Below are 17,539 nucleotides of genomic sequence, written 5' to 3' on the forward strand. Positions count from 1 at the left end.
AAATCAGCTGTGCTGAAAAGCTTTTATTTTCAATCAAAACAATAAAACTGATGCACTTAAAGTCCTCTAAACTAATTAACTACTGAACTGAAAATTTTCGAATCAATCAACTGATTAATGTAACGTTAAATAATATAACGTATTCTACCTTGATTGATTCTAATTTAATCAAATCTAATCTAATCTAAGAATTGATCGGAAAATTTGCTGCAGTAATCAATTAACAAATTATAAAATTAACTTAGCTAATTTAACTGAAGTATATAACCCTTAAAAACTAGCATAATTGACAAATCAATTGTAACAATCTCAAATCTTAGTAAGATTTGTCAATCAATTCATAGATATAAAAACCACTACGACTAATACAGTGAAAATTTTTTATACCTTGTGAACTAGTAACATAAGAAAAGCAACGCATACTAATTCTGATTAGAAAACAAAAAGCACGGCCGAGCCAGTAATTATGATACTTTGCGGTGCGGGCTGGCTGAGTTTGATTTTTAAGGTGTGCTCGGGATTCTATCAGTATATCTCGTTCTCATTGGGTGGAATCTTAACTTCCAATCTTCGAAACCTAATGAAGAGAAACTTTACTGTAAATAATATGTCTTTTTGAGCTTATATTACTTGAAAAGAGAAAAATGTCGAAATCTTTGACAGCTAATTATTTATCAATAATTACTCAGTTGCTTTAATAGTTTGAATTTTATTTCTTGTCATCTTCATTTTTGAAGTTTAAATATCATTTTTTGTCGTATTTCTATTCGATTAGTTTTCGAATTCTATGTGGATTTAATCAAGTTAATTTGCTGTCGTATAATTATAGTATTTTCCAGATTTAGATCATATTTATGGAAACTATTCTGGAAATCCAGCGACGTTTACACGAGGAACGAGATCGTCTGATCGACAGTATGACAAAAGAGTACCTTCATGAGCGTAAATCTGTTAGTTTCTTTGTCTTGTAATCTAAACATAGATAAATGACTTTATAGTTTTGTGTAACAGTGGCGTAACTGGTTTATTATAGCTCATGATTTGGATTATAATTTCTAAATTAGCCTTAATTCTTTGCTTTACAAAATTTATCTGTTTTTTTTCTTTTCCAAAATGTTTTAAACTTAAGAATTTTTTCTAGTAAACATATTTTGTCATCGCATTCTTTTAAAACTTGGTAAAATTTTATTTGCAGCATAAAGAGAAAATAAATGGAGACCATCGTGTACGACGTCTTGTTGATGTAAGCTTGGTCAAACTTATCTATATATTTAAATAAGTTCATTGTTATCTTTATAAGCTTATCTAATTTTTTGGTACGACGTCTTGTTGGTCGGATATTTAGGAAAATTTTCTGGATTAAAATTTGAAATTTTAAAATATAAGTTTTGTAATAACTTTTAGTATTTCTTAGAATTGTATAATAACTTTTAGTATTTCTTAGAATTAAAATTGGTAATTAGAAACTGTGTGCATGTCTTAAAATTTTGGATTTTTGGGATGTCGTTTAATTTACGCTACATTCGTTTTACAAGTTTTCTGAGAGATTGTTAAGGAAATCATATTTTCTTCTATCTAATTAAAGTTGTATGATTGGATTCATAGACCTAAGCTTTTTATTTGAAGTCAAGCTTGGGTTCATTTACTTTCTTATTCACTTATTTTTACCATCTATATGTTTTTATTTCTTTGCTAGCGACATCATGAAGTCACGAAAAAGTTGCGCCTTATATATGAAGATGATGATAAGTCACGTAAATCGGAATTACGGGCTATTGCTGGTCCGAATGAGTTCGCAGAGTTTTATTCACGTCTGAAATCACTGAAAGATGCGCACAGGAGGAATCCAGATGAAGTTTGTCAACTTTCCCACCATAAATTTCTAAATTTACGATCTTGAAATCATCCTTTTTCATTTTCTTAAAGTCATCTTTCATTGAAATTAGTTCAAACTAACCATATTAAGAAACTATGGATACATGTTGAAAAATATTTGAAATAACACATGAATGAACATTCATAGCATTCTATTCTCTTATTGAAGTTGTAAGTATCTTATAGATTGCTATACCGTTAAGTTTGGAATTTCAAAAGATGAATGAAGCTATAGAAAACATAGAATTAGCCGAAAAAGATTTGGTTGAATTTACCGATGAAGAAGGCTACGGACGATTTCTGGATTTGCATACTCTTTACGATAAATATATTAACATCAAAGGAGTGAAGGTTTGTCATTTTTTGGTTACTTAATAAATTATTTTCATTTGATCGTCATCTTTTTCCACGCTCCTTTTTCTCTTTTTCATGTTTAAGTCAAATTTCATTAGGAATTTCATTAGGAACTGTCTTATCGTGAGCATTTTACAAACTTTATCACAAAGAAAAACTATACTATACACTGTGGAACGAATTCACTTGAATCACAGAATAGTTACTGATAATAAGAATTTATCCTATGAATTATAGGTTTTATCATGCAAATCAAATTAAGATTTGAAATAGAAATAAATTCATCTTATAAGGATAGAGTTTTCATATTGTTTACTTTTATCTTTTCTTCTGTTTGTTTCACTATTGTGATGTATAAATTTTGGAATATATTAAGTTCAGATTTTAAAGATACCCTATGTAAACTGTAAGATCAATGTGAAATTTTTGGAATTAACTTCATAATTAAGGTATATATGCAGGGAACGATGTTGGAATTTTCGGCATAAGTGGAATGATTTGGAGCTTTCATTACTAATACTTCAAAGTTAATATAAGTATCCTTTTGTTACAGTTTTATTTCTGTAGCTTGTATTTTATTTTACTTTTCAGAGAATGGATTATTTAGCATTTCTAAGCAACTTTGATCGTTTTACGGATATTCCAATGAGTGCGAAAAAAACTGGTAGTTACCGTGAATATCTTAATGCTTTGAAGGAATATTTGATTGCTTTTCTCGCAAGGACACGACCTCTGCTCAGTGTGGATGAAGAATTTGAAAAAGCTGACGCTGATTTTGATAAGAAATGGGAGGAGGGTATGCCGATTCTTCTAGCTCTTAAATTTTTTGTAGTTAAAAGAGTTTTTAATTGCTTTCTTAAAAATTAAAAGTAATTTTAAAGAAAACGTGGTTTCAAGTGATCTCAAGTGTTGGTCGTGTTGAGAGAATGCTGGTCATTTATAATTCAGGTACAATCTCAGGGTGGAGTCGAGATCAGCATAGTGCTTTAGCGCATTCTGGTGCTTATCTGGATCTTTCATCATTCGAAACAGCTATTGATTTAGAAGCGCTTGGACTTGATCGTCTAAAATCTGCTCTTGTTGCTCTTGGTTTAAAATGTGGCGGGTTCGTTGATTTTGTTTAGAGGCAAATAAAAAAAGTAAATTTCGAATCTCGTAATATGAATTGGTGAAGTATATTTTGCAAATTAATTCGGAAATTAAAATCAGTTGATTGAATTTAATATAATAAACTCACAAGATGATACCGTTTCTAGTACGCTAAAAGAAAGAGCGGAACGACTATTTGCAACTAAAGGACACAAATTGAGTGAAATGGAAAAGACAGCATTAGCAAAGCGTCATGATACGGATCAAAAGGAACAGTTCAAATTGTACCAAACAGCCCGACTGGAAGCATACGTTCAGCGGTAAAATCTTATATTTTATGCAAATAATGTCTTATGTAAGGTTTTACTAGTTCTAATGTCATGTGCAGATTCACACTAAATATTAGTAATTTCTTTCACATTCAAATGGTTTCGGTGGATTATTATCCACCGCAATACATTATTTAACGAAGCGTAAAGAAAATGAATGCATTTGCTGAATATAATACATGATCAAAAAGCTTAATTAATTACCCATTTAATATCTCGAGGACATAAGAATTTAAGCAAAATACCTTATTAACAGATTAGAAACATGCAAAATTTAGTAGAACTGTTCTTTTAAGTTTATTCCTTCACTCATATATATTGAATCACTTAGAAGTTCGTTAAATTCCTGTGTAAATTTTTATTTGTTCTTATTGACCTGACGAAGTTGTCAAGTGGCAGAAGTCTTCAACTTCTAATTTTTGGAAGATGAAAAACATATTATTTCCAGAAATGTGTTATCTGAGAAACATTCAGTTCCTGATAAGAACATAGTCTATTTTATGATTTCTGCTGATAATAATAATTCTGATAAATAGGACGGAGATTACTCACGTCGTAACAGGTAAAAATAGGCATAATTCAGTGAGATAACTCCTTAACTATCTCTCGATACGATTACGAGAGGAATGATGTTTAATTCTGATGAAAATGAAACTAGATTGATATAAACTTAAAATTAGCCGGGTCCATTCATGATAGTATTTCGGTAGCATATACTTAGTTCGCATGTTAATACTTTATTATTTTCAGATTTAATATATGAAGCATAAGATAGTTTTCAGATTATCATCCCTATTGAGCGATGAAAGAGAAGCTACCAAAGAAAATGTTGAAAGAAAACAAGCACGAGGTATCGGTGAAAACATGGAAGAGGAGGAAGACATAAACGAAATATCGGATGATGATGAAGATGATAGCATTCCATATAATCCAAAAAATTTACCCTTGGGATGGGATGGTAAACCGATTCCATATTGGCTATACAAATTGCATGGTCTCAATATATCCTTCCCATGTGAAATATGCGGTAATCAAGTTTACAAAGGACCGAAAGCATTTCAACGACATTTTAATGTAAGTAGCTTTATACACATTTTTTTTTTTGCTAAGTCTTGAAATTTGAGTATTGAGCTCTTCAATGATTTTTAATTTTATTCCATGAATATAGCCGATGAAATGATTAGTACCTTTTGATTTCCTTTTATCTTTGTATTGTTTTGTTAGTTTTTTAAGATATTTAGATATAATCTTATCCTACTTTAATAAATGGCAAATAACTGAATATTGCAAAGATGATCCATTACAAGCAGATTAGATAGCTCTTATTGAAGTTTTTTTTTTTTTTTGTTGTTGTTGTTTACGTTTGGAAATTTGCACACTTCGAAAGTTTTACGCATTTGCAATTTTTTCAAATTTAAGGAATGGCGTCATTCACATGGAATGCGTTGTCTTGGGATCCCGAATACGGCACATTTTGCCAATATCACGAAAATTTCTGATGCTGTCGAACTATGGGGCAAAATACGACGCCAAAAAGAATCATTAAAATGGAATCCTGAACATGATGAAGAGTTTGAGGATTCTGCAGGAAATGTCGTCAATAAGCGGACGTTCGAAGATCTTAAAAGACAGGGACTTTTATGATCTTATCCGTGATTATTCTGTTTTCGTTATGAAAGTGATGTCCTTCGACTTTTTTTATTGTGCTCTATGGCGATTAAACAGATTTACCTCTCCTGGGAGATAGTTGGCTGATCCAAGTATGGTAGACCAAATTGTTAACATTTTCATAGTTCATTCAATTTGGACTCAGACTGCACATAGGAAATAATGTTCTACACATTTCTTTATTTTTGACTATGGTTAAAAAGAGTTTGTCACAAAGAATTTAATTTCGGGAAATTATATCTAGCGTTTTCTGTTTGCATTCATGCCCTTTTGCATCTGTTTTTTTTTTTTCCTTTTGCTCTAGATAAAAATAAATTTTATTGTTTTAAAACTGGTTGTTAAAACCCCAATTACAACGCTCATGTTCTCGTGATGCATTTACAAAGTGGAGTCACATTTAAAGTTAATTAGTAAAGGCAACAAAGAGGAAACAAGCTAAACATTGTTAAAATTTTTACAAAAAATATCATTCATTAAAAAGTTTGAGCCTAAATGTCTAAATTAAAAATGGAGGCCAAGGATGCAATCTTTGAACCGAAATAAGGATATGAACATCAATACAAGCAAATTATCGGCAACTGCATCAATTACTATGACTATCTAAAGCGCTTGTGATCCCTGAGGTGCATCAAAATCGATGAATCGACATTTGCTACTACTAGGAGTTCTCGAATCTCCTCTGCAGCTCCTTTTCGAATAATTACGTTTTCTTTGTCTTTGTCTTCTAGACTGATGAATTAATGACGATACATTTTCTTGTGTGCCACTTGATTCGTTCTGCAACGAGCCATCAAACACATCATCAACATCCTTAGACTGTTGGCGATAAATCTTTTGATTACTGTCATATAATATTGCATCTGAAATTTGATATGAAAAATGAAATCGAATTTAAGCTGAACTTTTTGAAGAGAAGTTATCAAAAAATTAAACAGATACAACGAACGCACTACTAGTTTGTTCATTTCGTGGATTTCTCAGTATGACACCATCTTTTTTGGGTCCAAATGAGGCTGGTATTCGTTTTTGCACAATGTGATACACAAGCACTAAATGCTCATCAATTCCACGGAAAACTTCTTCAACTGGCGGTAAACGTTCGTCAAAATGCAGCTCCTTCAACTGTTTTTCTGTCAGATATGTATTATTGCTAAAAAGAGACGAACAGAATTTAAATTTAAATGAAAAAAAACTATGAATATTACCATAACTTTTGACATTCATCCAAGAAAAAAAGATATCCAAAACAAATCCTTAGCGCTTCCTGAATATATCCCATGTATACAACTTAAAACCGCCATACCAAAATCCACATTCAAAAAAAAAAAAAAATTACACGTCATCTGTTGGAAGTAAAATTTGCAATCTGTTCGATTCTTTCCGAATTAGATAGTTGCCCGGTTGAAGAGATTCTAATTTCACGACTATCTTTTTTAACCATTGTGTCCGTTCTTCAGCACTGCAACACGATGTACAATTAATGCAGTGAAAAAAATCAATCCAGTTCATTTAAATAATTGTTTTTGAGGAAAATCTCCATAGAATACTGCACTTAACTAACAATTATCTCAATTTTGCTTTTATGAATGTCGAAAGTGCAAAAAATACCAACAGTTTTCGTAGATCCGGTCGATTTGCAGTTAACATATTTTCGTTGTAACGTTCCTTTTGAAGAAAGTGCTGCTCCAAATAATGTATTCTACAAATAAATAAATATAAAGACTACTTTGTCAAAAAAAATTATCAAAATCACTTAAAGGCACAGATATCAGAACAAAAATTTAAAACCAAATTTAAAATCAAAAATTTGTGAAAAAAGCAAAAGAAAAGAACAGTTCAATATAGAAAAGAGGAACACCTTAAGCGAACAAGTTGTGAGGCACATTTTAATTTGCAGCGAAAATAATCATACAGCCATTCTTCATCATCCACTCTCTGAAATGAAAATTTTTAAATAAAAATAAAAAGAAAAGGTCGGAAATTAATATGAAACAAAGGATTAACTATCTCTTCCTAGCTAACAAGAAGTCCGTAGTGCTCTTTTTTTGCTGTGTTAGTAAGTACTTCTCCTCTTCCTGAAAAATTTTCAAAATTTCAAACCTCAGCACCAAATTCTGCGGCATATTCAATTTTGTGAACAACACTCAGCTCATTTCCCATTCCATCAATACCGTCGTTATTGGCACGTATAATTAGATCAACATCCTGCATTCCATCATGCCCAAGTGAAAATAAAGTGTAACGCTTATTGAGATCAGCACCATTAAATGACGAAACATCAGAATCCTGGTCCAATTCTATAATAAAAACAGTTTAAGAAACTTAATTCCCAAATTTGTTTGAATCAAATGCTCAATTTAAAAAAAAAGAAAATAATGGATTGAAAAGTAATACTATGCTGTAAATATTTTTGTATTTAATTATTTAACGTATCTTATAATTTTACAATAAATTTGATTTCGATGCTTTGAAAAAATATATTTATTCTGAAATTCAGGACAGACCTCCGTAAGAGCTTGCAATATTATTACTCGTAGTGTCCATTTCATTCATAATATCACCAAGAATGTCATCACAAACTCTGAAACAACTAGAGTAATGAAGAATAATAAATTAGATGACAATAACATTGAGCAGTTTCTCTAATGAAATGAGATCTTTAATATACTATTGCACTAAAACACAATACAACAAGATGCAATTTGAAAATCAAGATAAATATCAAAGCTTACGAGAATCTCAGTACAATAATGAGTTTGGAGATTCTGGTAAATTTGGTTAGATCAGGCTTTCATTTTTAGTATAATAATTCAAATAGAACTTACGGTCCTGTAGAAAATGGTGATGATGGTATAACAGTAGTTTTTACATTTTGACTGTTATTCTCTTCTTTTCTGCTACCTGTATCTGACGGTAAATTTGAAGGTGTTTCCTCGCTATCAGCAACTTCATCAGCAATTACCAAATTATTTTCATCACCTGCTTCTTAAAAAAAAAAAAAAAAAAAAAGAAAGAATTTTCTAGAGAAAGAATAATAAATATCATACATTGCATGATGAGATAATCTGATAAATTTAAATTAAAATCCGATTAAATTATTCATTTTAATCGGATTTTAATTTAAATTTATCAGATTATCTCATAAGGACTCATTTTTCAAGCTTTCAAAATAAGACTTTAATTTTAACCAATTATTAATTTAATCAAACCTTGTTTCGTTTGACTTCCTTGTTCCATTTTTGAACGGCTAGCTCGCTGGCGTCCACCTGTTTTTGCTGACATTTTTTCATCTGTGCCTTTCTTTAAATCACCATAAATTGCTAACTTCACAGAAAACTTCAAATATCGTCGCCATAATGATGGACCATTGATAGACGTTTCGATGCACGGCTTACTGACAAGACATACGTTTTCAAAACGGTCTAGAAACAAATTTTGTGACTTAAGAGACTGTGAAAAGTAATTTTAATTTCCCTTTATTAGCAAGCTTCATTAAACATAAGATAAAAACTAGTTGATTATGACGTAGTTTCTTTTTTTGTTTTGAATTTTTAAGGACAGGACATACTCGTTCTCTCACTAAAGCTTCGTTTCACTACAACCGGTATCAGATATGTGGAGGAATCAGCGATCCATGGATTACACAATATTTTCAAAGCACTACTTGAGCACATTACAACACGTACGCCATATTTGACGGCTAAATGCATTGCAAATTCATCGGACTCAAGCGGATACTAAACAGAAAAACAAAGATTCAATAATATCATCAGTTAACGGAACTATTTTCTTACCAGGTACATAGAAATTAAGAGTTGATTACATTTTTACATTTGCCAGTAAAAAATCGTCAAAAATAAAACACTTAAGAACTGCAAACTTTTGTTTTTTCGGTTGGTGGATATTGCGCCGATATATCTTCCACTAAACGATTAAATACGAAACGACGTCTTTCGTTTGGTAAAATAATTTTTGGCACTTTGCCCCGATAAAGTACTGCCTTTTTCGTTAAAACTGTTAGTGCATCAACTACTAAATCTTTCATCTCTTCATCATAGATTGGTGGACCATATTGACTATGCAATGATGATGCATGAAACCTTAACCGATCCTAAATATACGCAAATATATCAATATATATTGAAATAAAGAAACTGTTGAATTAAATAACATATTTCTAAAAATTTTAAAAAGCGCAGACAATTTGAATCACTTCGAAATAGCACAATTGTTTAAAAATAATCGCCTAATAAAGAATAATTTATTTCAAAATTTTATTGATTCGAAATCTAAAATTGCTTCTGCTTTTATGTAATATTCTACAATTACACGTATTATATCAAATATAGTTGGACAGCAAAAAAAAAAAATCATACCAAAATATAAGAGATAGCCCGTTGATTGTTACAAATGTATACTGATTTTTTTCTAGAGCGAAGACTTTGTAAGACTAATTTTTGATATTGCATACGCTCATCCTTTAATTTTTCATCCATAACCTACAGGCATGTCAAAATTTTAAAATATGAAATAAGAAATGTAAGCTGGCCTTATAATCATTTTAATATATGAAATAAACCTAGCCAACACTCCTATTCCACTTTCGTAGTTCATGTCTGACCATATTGTAAGCTTCATATTCTGATATTCAAACCTTTCTACGTTAAACATTAATTTTATTATCAATAACAGATTAATAAATTATTTCATCACAAAAAAATATTCATATTGCTCACTTTCAGTATTATAGAATGCATTCGGCAAAACCGAATAAATAATGGAATAATAACCGAAAATAAATGAATAATTGAGCATAAGCAAATTAAAGCTGAATACCTACTCGCACTTCCTGTCGATTCTGCTGAAAGCGTGGCTGCGAATGATTAGCATTTAGAAAGTTCGCTACAATAGCTACATAACGCTGATGATCAATCGGCTTTTGAATAATCGAACGATATTTCCGCAGCATTTTTGGAAATGGTGGTGCCCAAGGCATATCTTCTCGATCAATCTGAAAAAGATTAGCTTAAGTATGTTAAGAAAATATATTTCAGAAAAAAAAACGAAAATAGAATCTTCCTTCGACAATTAATTTGGCTAGGAAGATATCTGAAAGTCTAAATTTGACCTTTCTAAAAGAATACTGAATACCATTTTAGTGCTAAATTTTAATCTTAATTTCAATTTCAAAAAAATGTAGTTCATTTTTTTTTGAAATCCAAATAGAGATACTGTAGACCGTACTTGAACTCTGTCGTCCTCTGATTTGGGATGGGCTTTTTCGCGTTGCTTTTCAACATATTTTTGCAGCGCTTCCTCTCTGAAAGCGAGCCAAACTATATCAACAAATTCCATATCTTTGTTCATCGCTATAATTAGATAATTACAGTAGAAGGAAATATCTACTAGATCTCTCCTAAAGAAATGTTATAAAATTGAAAGATAGAAAACAGAAACTAACACAAAAAAATATCAAGACTTAATGGTTTTAAGGTTTCCAAATTCCTTTATAAACAAAATTCCCACTGTTTAAAGGAAAGCGAAATAGTACGTGACAATATTTTAGATGGTGTTCAAGAAGAAAAGTATTTGCCTACCTAAAATTACCTAAAACAGAAAACTTCGAATTTTTCTTTGAAAACGAAAAAAGAAATCAAACAATTAAATGTTTTTTTTTCCTTTCACTTACTTCGAATAACCTTGCTTGGCCAATTTATGAAGTGCAATGTTAGTTGGTACTCTTGCTTCCCGTTTTCCTGATTCTTGTTTTGCTGACCTAGCAGCTTTATGGCTTGCTCTCAGAGTATCTTGTACCTCATCTTCTTTTCTCCACTTTCTCAAATTCCCAGTGCTTTCTAATTTTTCACCCTGCATGCGTGAACCACAAGCGCTGGTAATTCCTTGCTTTCTTTGAGAGAAGTCTTTTGATGAGATTGATTCATTATCATCTAATTCATGAGTTTTTTGAAATTGATTACCTTTGCTCGTTTGTTTTCCACTGTCAAAAAGTGAACAAAAAAAAAAAGACTTTGAACAATTTGTGGTAATAAGTCTCTTTTAAAAAAGTATTTTAGTAAAAAGTGAATTAGGTTTTGAATGAATTCAGTTTTATTTTGTATTTCAATATATTGTTAATATGCATAAAAGTTGGAATTTAATGTTTGTTAATGCAACAATTTGAAGTTTACAAAGCACTAATCTATCAAAAAGGAAGGTTGGAGGTTGCGTCACCTCAATATTATAAGAAAAAATTTTAAGTGGAAGCAAAACTTACTACTTTTTAGCTAAACTTTGTCTAATATATTTTGATCATAACGAAAATAGCTTATAATAATTAGCAAACTTCACAATATTAGCAATAACATTAAGAAACCTTCATTATCACGAGATCTTCCATGTTTTGGTGGCAACGCCCAATATGGTGGATTGTTAACAAACAGAATCTCTTCGCCTTTCGTTTTCTCTAACATTTGTTCGTCACGACATCGATCACAAAATAATACATTATGTGAAATAATGGTATCTAAATCAGCATTTGGATTTAAAAAAGGACAGCGTGAAGCAGCCTGTGAACCACGCCAGTCTTCATCCATCAAAACTAAAAATAACAGATTTTACAAAAAAAAAAAAAAAAAAAAGAAGAAACAAATACGAAAATCAGATTAAATTTTAAATTTATCATCAAGTTAAATCAAAATCTGATAAGTCCAAAGATCTCCATGGAATAAAAAAAGAGAGAGAGAGAAATGTCCAATTATAAAAAAACCATAAATCGCTAAAAAACTTCCTGGGATACATGAAAAACTATAAGTTTACACTGTTTTGAAAGACGTTCGGTATCTTTCGCGACAATTAACGCTTGCGCAAATTATAAATTATTAAATAGCTTCACTTACATACTTACATGACTAGATCATATACAAAAATTTAAAACAATCAAAAAGGGAGCAAGGGAGCAAACGTACACCAAACTCCAGCATCTACGTCTCACGCTAGCAGGAAAAGGACGAGCTGCGAAATTGGCATTAAACGGATGGGTCACGCACTGTACAAAGATGAAAGGTCCCAAATTTCATAAAAATGAAGATTTAAAAAGAAATTGGGGTTTTAAAGTGTTTTTTGATTTCATATAAGCGGAGGTTTAAAAAGAGAAAAATGAAATTTCAGCGAGACATTTTCAGATTTTGAGAATCCAAATGGGTGATACTTGGTTTCATGAGTGAAAGTTTAAAAAAAAAGAAATCAAAGTTTCAACAAAACGTTTTGAAATTTTCAACAGTCTCAATAATTTTTATCCTACCAATTTCCGTAATTTGTGAGTTTCAAATTTACTTCATGAATTTTCTGACACACTTTGCAAGAAGTAATAATCAAGAAGATCTAAATAACTATGAGTAATTATAAAGTAATTGTTTTTCAGTCATTACATTTCACATCACTTAGTATTTATATTAAGCATATATTTGAAATTGGAACTAAATGTCTCACCCATTTGTTTTTTATGTTTTAATTAAATCCTTGGCAAATACTTTTATATTTTGTAAAATTCTTTTATTAGGAAAAACCAAACTTTCTTATGTGATGTGTTGTAACAATTGTAGAAGTTAATCTTTTGATTAACTTTTTGTGAAATTAAAATTATTATTTGTGCAAATCAGATTAAAGATATTATTGTTTTATTCGAAAATTTATAGCAAACAAATTTCTAAATGAACAGTTTTGTTCTTCTGGGCCTTGTTTATTTAATTTTTACTTATATTTTTAATCCTTAAGAAAACTGCATTTGTTATGTGTTACTTTCATTTATTCTTTTTAAAATATTACAAAGTGTGAAATTTCTTAAATTGTACAGTCTCATTTTTCATTTATAAAATTTTCAAATGATGTTTATGAATTAATTTTAGAAGTTGTATGATAGGTGTGTGATATTTTTATATCATATTTGATTTGACAAAAAAAAAAAATCGATAAATTTTTCACTCATATTTTTCTTATTTCCTCTATCATTTAGTATTTTCTTCCGGCAAACTTGTTCCAGAATTAGCAAAATATCAAATTATGGCATTTTGTCATCTTAAAGAATTTTTTTTAAAAAAAGTTTAAAATAATTTGAACAGTACGAAAATAATATGTTACACTAAACATATACATATGTTTTGAAATAATTAATTAACCAATAAAATATTGTAATGAGAAATTACCTTCATTGTTGACAATGATAATAACTATGACAAAAAAAATTCAAATTAAATATTTATTGAAAGTATTTGCTGACAAATTTCCACACATTTTTATAAATTGTTGATGAGTTGGAATTTTAATTCGATGAACTTGCTTTATGTTTTTTTTTTTTTTTTTTTTTTTTTCATTCTTTTCCTTCCTCTTTCCTATTTTTTCTTTTCTTTCTTACCTTTCCCCTTTTTTTTTTAAAAAATATGCATAAATATGTATATATGTTTATTGCTTGAAAGAATTTATTTAACATTGAGTTTCATGTAATATTAAAGAAAGATATTTAAATTTTATAAATTATTATAAAAAAAAAAATATTCCATATTTGGTTTTCGTTTCTTTTTTTCCCTAGCTATACTGTATTTTTCTTTCTTGTTTTTTATTTCAATTATTTAATGATTTAAATGAAATAAATGAATTAATAAATAATTTTAGGGAATAGTTTGAAATAAAAAAGATGACAATTTCAGTCAAATAAAATTATTTGATAGAATCAAGAAAGAATTACATTTAATTACAATTACAAGTTTACATTTTATATATTCCACCATTATAAATTTCATGTAACATTTAAACTACGATCATTGTCATATCATTGTCAACAACTGTTAAAGTGAAAGAAAATTTTTAATTTAATTAACAAAGAAAAAAATGCGATAAACATGTTTGTGCATTATTTATGCTAAAGGAGTTTCAATAAGTGACAAGAAAACAACCATTAACAATTTATTACGTTATTGTTGTTTGTTCTTCTGAATCACAAAAAAAGAAATATGAAATATTAAATTTTAATGGGAGAAAAAAATGAAAGGATTGCTATTTATTATTATTATTTATTTAATTGCGATTTTTTTTTCAAGTTATAGAAACTATTTTTTAATTGCATATATTAGAAAGTAAAAAATTTTTATTTTTATTTATTTTTTTTTTCAATAGGTTTTTTTTCCGGTTCTTTTTTTTTTTTTTTTTTTTTTTGCAAAGGAATGATACAAAGTAGTAAAAATTAAAGATAAATGCTTAAAAAAAGCAATGAAAAAGTTTTATGGTACCGTTAATTTTTTTTTGCTACAAATTGGTTTGTTATTTATCGTAATATTTGACATTACATGACACACTCAATTAAACTAAAGCCAGAATTAAAATTTTACTTGCTAATTATTTGAAATAATTGCATTTTTTTTACACTGATGCATAATATAAAATTACTGAGGAAGTTAATCTGATATTTTAGCATGTTATAGCATTGACCCTACAATTGATCAAACTTAAAATTTTTAAATTTAAATTTGTAACTCATTATTTAAGCTCCAATCTGTTAGTTTAATACTAGTGCAAGTGTGAAAGAAATATTGGTGATCGTTAACATAAATAAGATATCCAATATAATGCTAAAAAAATTAATTAAATATAAATTCGGGAATAAAATATTTTAGTAGATTTTTCTCTCTTTTTTTTTTGGTAATTGAAATTTGTTTGTAAATAGTGAAAAGTAACGTGTTTGTAAACGATAAAATAACAGTTTGTAAACAATAAAGTTATTACTAACAATATTATTATTAATATGAAATAATTTAATGACTTTATTATTTCTTTATTTTGTCATGTTATCATTATTTGTCATCATTATTATCATTATAAACATCTTCATCACAATCATCATTATCGTTAATATTATCACCATTTGCATTATTATCATTTGAACAATCAGGATGGTTCGTTTTTGCTTTTTTGTCGCATTCAATTGTAATACTTCATTCATTGTCAATTCTTTTCATTTGAAACTTTTGGACTTCTATTGTTCAAATTCCACACCCAACAAATAAAAAAGAAATCAATCATTGTTTGAAACTGCATCATTTACTTATTATTATTATTATTACCATAATTATCATCCGTTATAATCAATATCAACAGAAATGTTTATTATCAGTCACTATCACAAATATCAATTTACCATAATCTTTAAATTGTTATCAGTTTGAAACAATTATCAACATTACAAAATCTTACAAAATTCTCTTCCTTTTTTTTGCCATTTAAAATTAATATTAGACAATAATCTGTAAAATATAATAATTTCAAATATTTTTAATATCTTTCTTTTCTTCTTTAAAAGAAAGCGAAAGTGTAGGTAAATGATATTTTCTTGTTATAGTTTTTAATCTCTTTTTTTAAAAAAATGATAGATGAAACTATTATAACAAAAAAACATGTGATAATAATTTCATTCACTTTAAAAGAAAAAGAAAAAATGCAACTTTTTCAAACATTTGTTTTATCTCATGAAATATTTATTGTGCTACAAATTAAGCCTCGTTTTCTTTTTCTTTTTTTTTCCTTCTCTTCTTCATTTTAGCAATATTTTTGAAAATTTAATTGGTAATGAAAAAGAAAGAAAAGAATGATGAGGAAGAAGAAGAAATGGTATGTTATCAACAAGTTCCAGAATAAAGGATGCAAAAACGAAAAAAAATGTGAAAGAATTTTTGGGAAAATAAAAGCAATGAAAATGATGAATGAAAAATAAAAATAAAAATAAAAAAAGGAAAGAAAAAAAAAAAAACAAAAGTGATTAATTATAAGACGGGTGTTAGATTTCGTATTTGTTTCTCTCTCCCTCTTCCTCTTTTACTCTCCCTCTCTTTTCTCCTTCTCTTTCAATTAATTTTGTTAAAGAAAAATAACTTTTCATAGTTATCTCTGAAATCAAGATGAAATATTAAGTTTTTAAAGTTTATACTTTGAAAGAAATTATTCATCTAGAAATATTTTCGTCTTATAAAACAAAAATATATTACAAGTATTAGCATGATATTTCTATATCTCTAAATTTTTGTAGTGATTCTTTTTTTTTTTGTTTTGTGGTATAATTTTTTATTATTTGGGTTTTGGATATGGTTCGTAGGTTCTACTGATTCCTTTAATTGGTTATTGTTGTTTGGGATGTTTTCTTTTAATGAAGTATTTGTTTTTTTTTTTTTATTAATTTATTATATTTTTGATTTTTTAAATATTTATAATTATAACGCTAATTTTGTTAGTTTGGAGATGTTAATAATTTTTTTTTTTCATAGTGATTGTAGTAATAGAATTTGATGGTAATTTGAATAATCTTAATCATCATATTATTAAGATTCCATGGTAGTTGAAATTGTTACTTCGAATCATAATCAATACATTATTATGATTTCACAGCAATTCAATATTTTTCTATCCAATCATAATCACTATGTTATTCAATCACTGAATTATTATATTATTCAACTAGCGGATACTAATCATAATCATTAGATTTGTAGCCATTTATTACTTTTACATTTATCATAATTATTGCATTATTATGATTTGACAGTAATTCAATACTTTTGCCTCTAGTCATAATCACTATGTTATTAGGATTTTATAGGGTAATGATTAATGATTAAAGAAGTGAAATTAAAAACGAAAATAGCATATGTAATTTGCATTAGTAAAAAAATGGAAACGGAAAGGAATGCAATTTTCAATGGAATTCAACATTTATGACCTTAAAATTTATAGTTTTAAAGCAAAGTGCATTGATATTTGTGTTGTGATGTGATGTGATTTCCATTCATTTTGTTGCTAATGAAGTATAACGTCCTATTAACGAATCAGTAAATAAAAAAAAAAAAAAAAACTTCTTTTTTCTTTCATTTTTTTAAATTGATTAAAATTAAATTTACGCTTCATCAATCTGTTTAAATTGCAAACTCTTCTTAATTAATTGATTGATAGACGAATCAATTAATAAATATATTTTGTAGTATTTTTTTTGTTTGATAGAATATCACTGTATAATTAATAATGAAACTAAAAATATCTCTGCATTTTTTACTAAGTTTTTTTTCAGACTTTATTTCTATTTTAATTGTGCATCAATGTATAAATAATATAAGTGGGTGAAAATGGAACAAAAATTCACAATCTAATGCAAAATTTTAATAAGTTTTAAAATAATAAAAAAGAAATTT

At 28.3% G+C, this 17,539-nt stretch overlaps 2 protein-coding genes across 2 annotated transcripts; one reads left to right on the forward strand and one right to left on the reverse strand.

Annotated features, from left to right (window-relative positions):
* Nucleotides 1-854: 854 nt before the first annotated feature.
* On the forward strand, nucleotides 855-5,291 carry Bm13962 (conserved hypothetical protein,hypothetical protein; the record flags this gene model as incomplete). The annotated part of the gene is made up of 9 exons (XM_001895651.1): nucleotides 855-950; nucleotides 1,196-1,243; nucleotides 1,697-1,855; nucleotides 2,062-2,226; nucleotides 2,821-3,025; nucleotides 3,178-3,334; nucleotides 3,486-3,638; nucleotides 4,430-4,721; nucleotides 5,067-5,291. The coding sequence occupies 9 exons, from the start codon at nucleotides 855-857 to the stop codon at nucleotides 5,289-5,291; spliced, it is 1,500 nt and encodes a 499-aa protein (XP_001895686.1).
* Nucleotides 5,292-5,915: 624 nt separating this feature from the next.
* Nucleotides 5,916-11,908, reverse strand: Bm9766 (Uncharacterized protein; the record flags this gene model as incomplete). The annotated part of the gene is made up of 16 exons (XM_043078739.1): nucleotides 5,916-6,175; nucleotides 6,266-6,465; nucleotides 6,652-6,774; nucleotides 6,928-7,014; nucleotides 7,174-7,250; nucleotides 7,416-7,612; nucleotides 7,820-7,896; nucleotides 8,141-8,300; nucleotides 8,525-8,737; nucleotides 8,884-9,052; nucleotides 9,196-9,426; nucleotides 9,692-9,814; nucleotides 10,156-10,326; nucleotides 10,560-10,635; nucleotides 11,005-11,263; nucleotides 11,689-11,908. The coding sequence occupies 16 exons, from the start codon at nucleotides 11,906-11,908 to the stop codon at nucleotides 5,916-5,918; spliced, it is 2,643 nt and encodes an 880-aa protein (XP_042934673.1).
* Nucleotides 11,909-17,539: the final 5,631 nt, after the last annotated feature.

Source organism: Brugia malayi (genome assembly GCF_000002995.4).
Source record: "Brugia malayi strain FR3 genome assembly, contig: Bm_v4_Chr2_contig_001, whole genome shotgun sequence".
NCBI classification, from domain to species: Eukaryota; Metazoa; Nematoda; class Chromadorea; order Rhabditida; family Onchocercidae; genus Brugia; species Brugia malayi.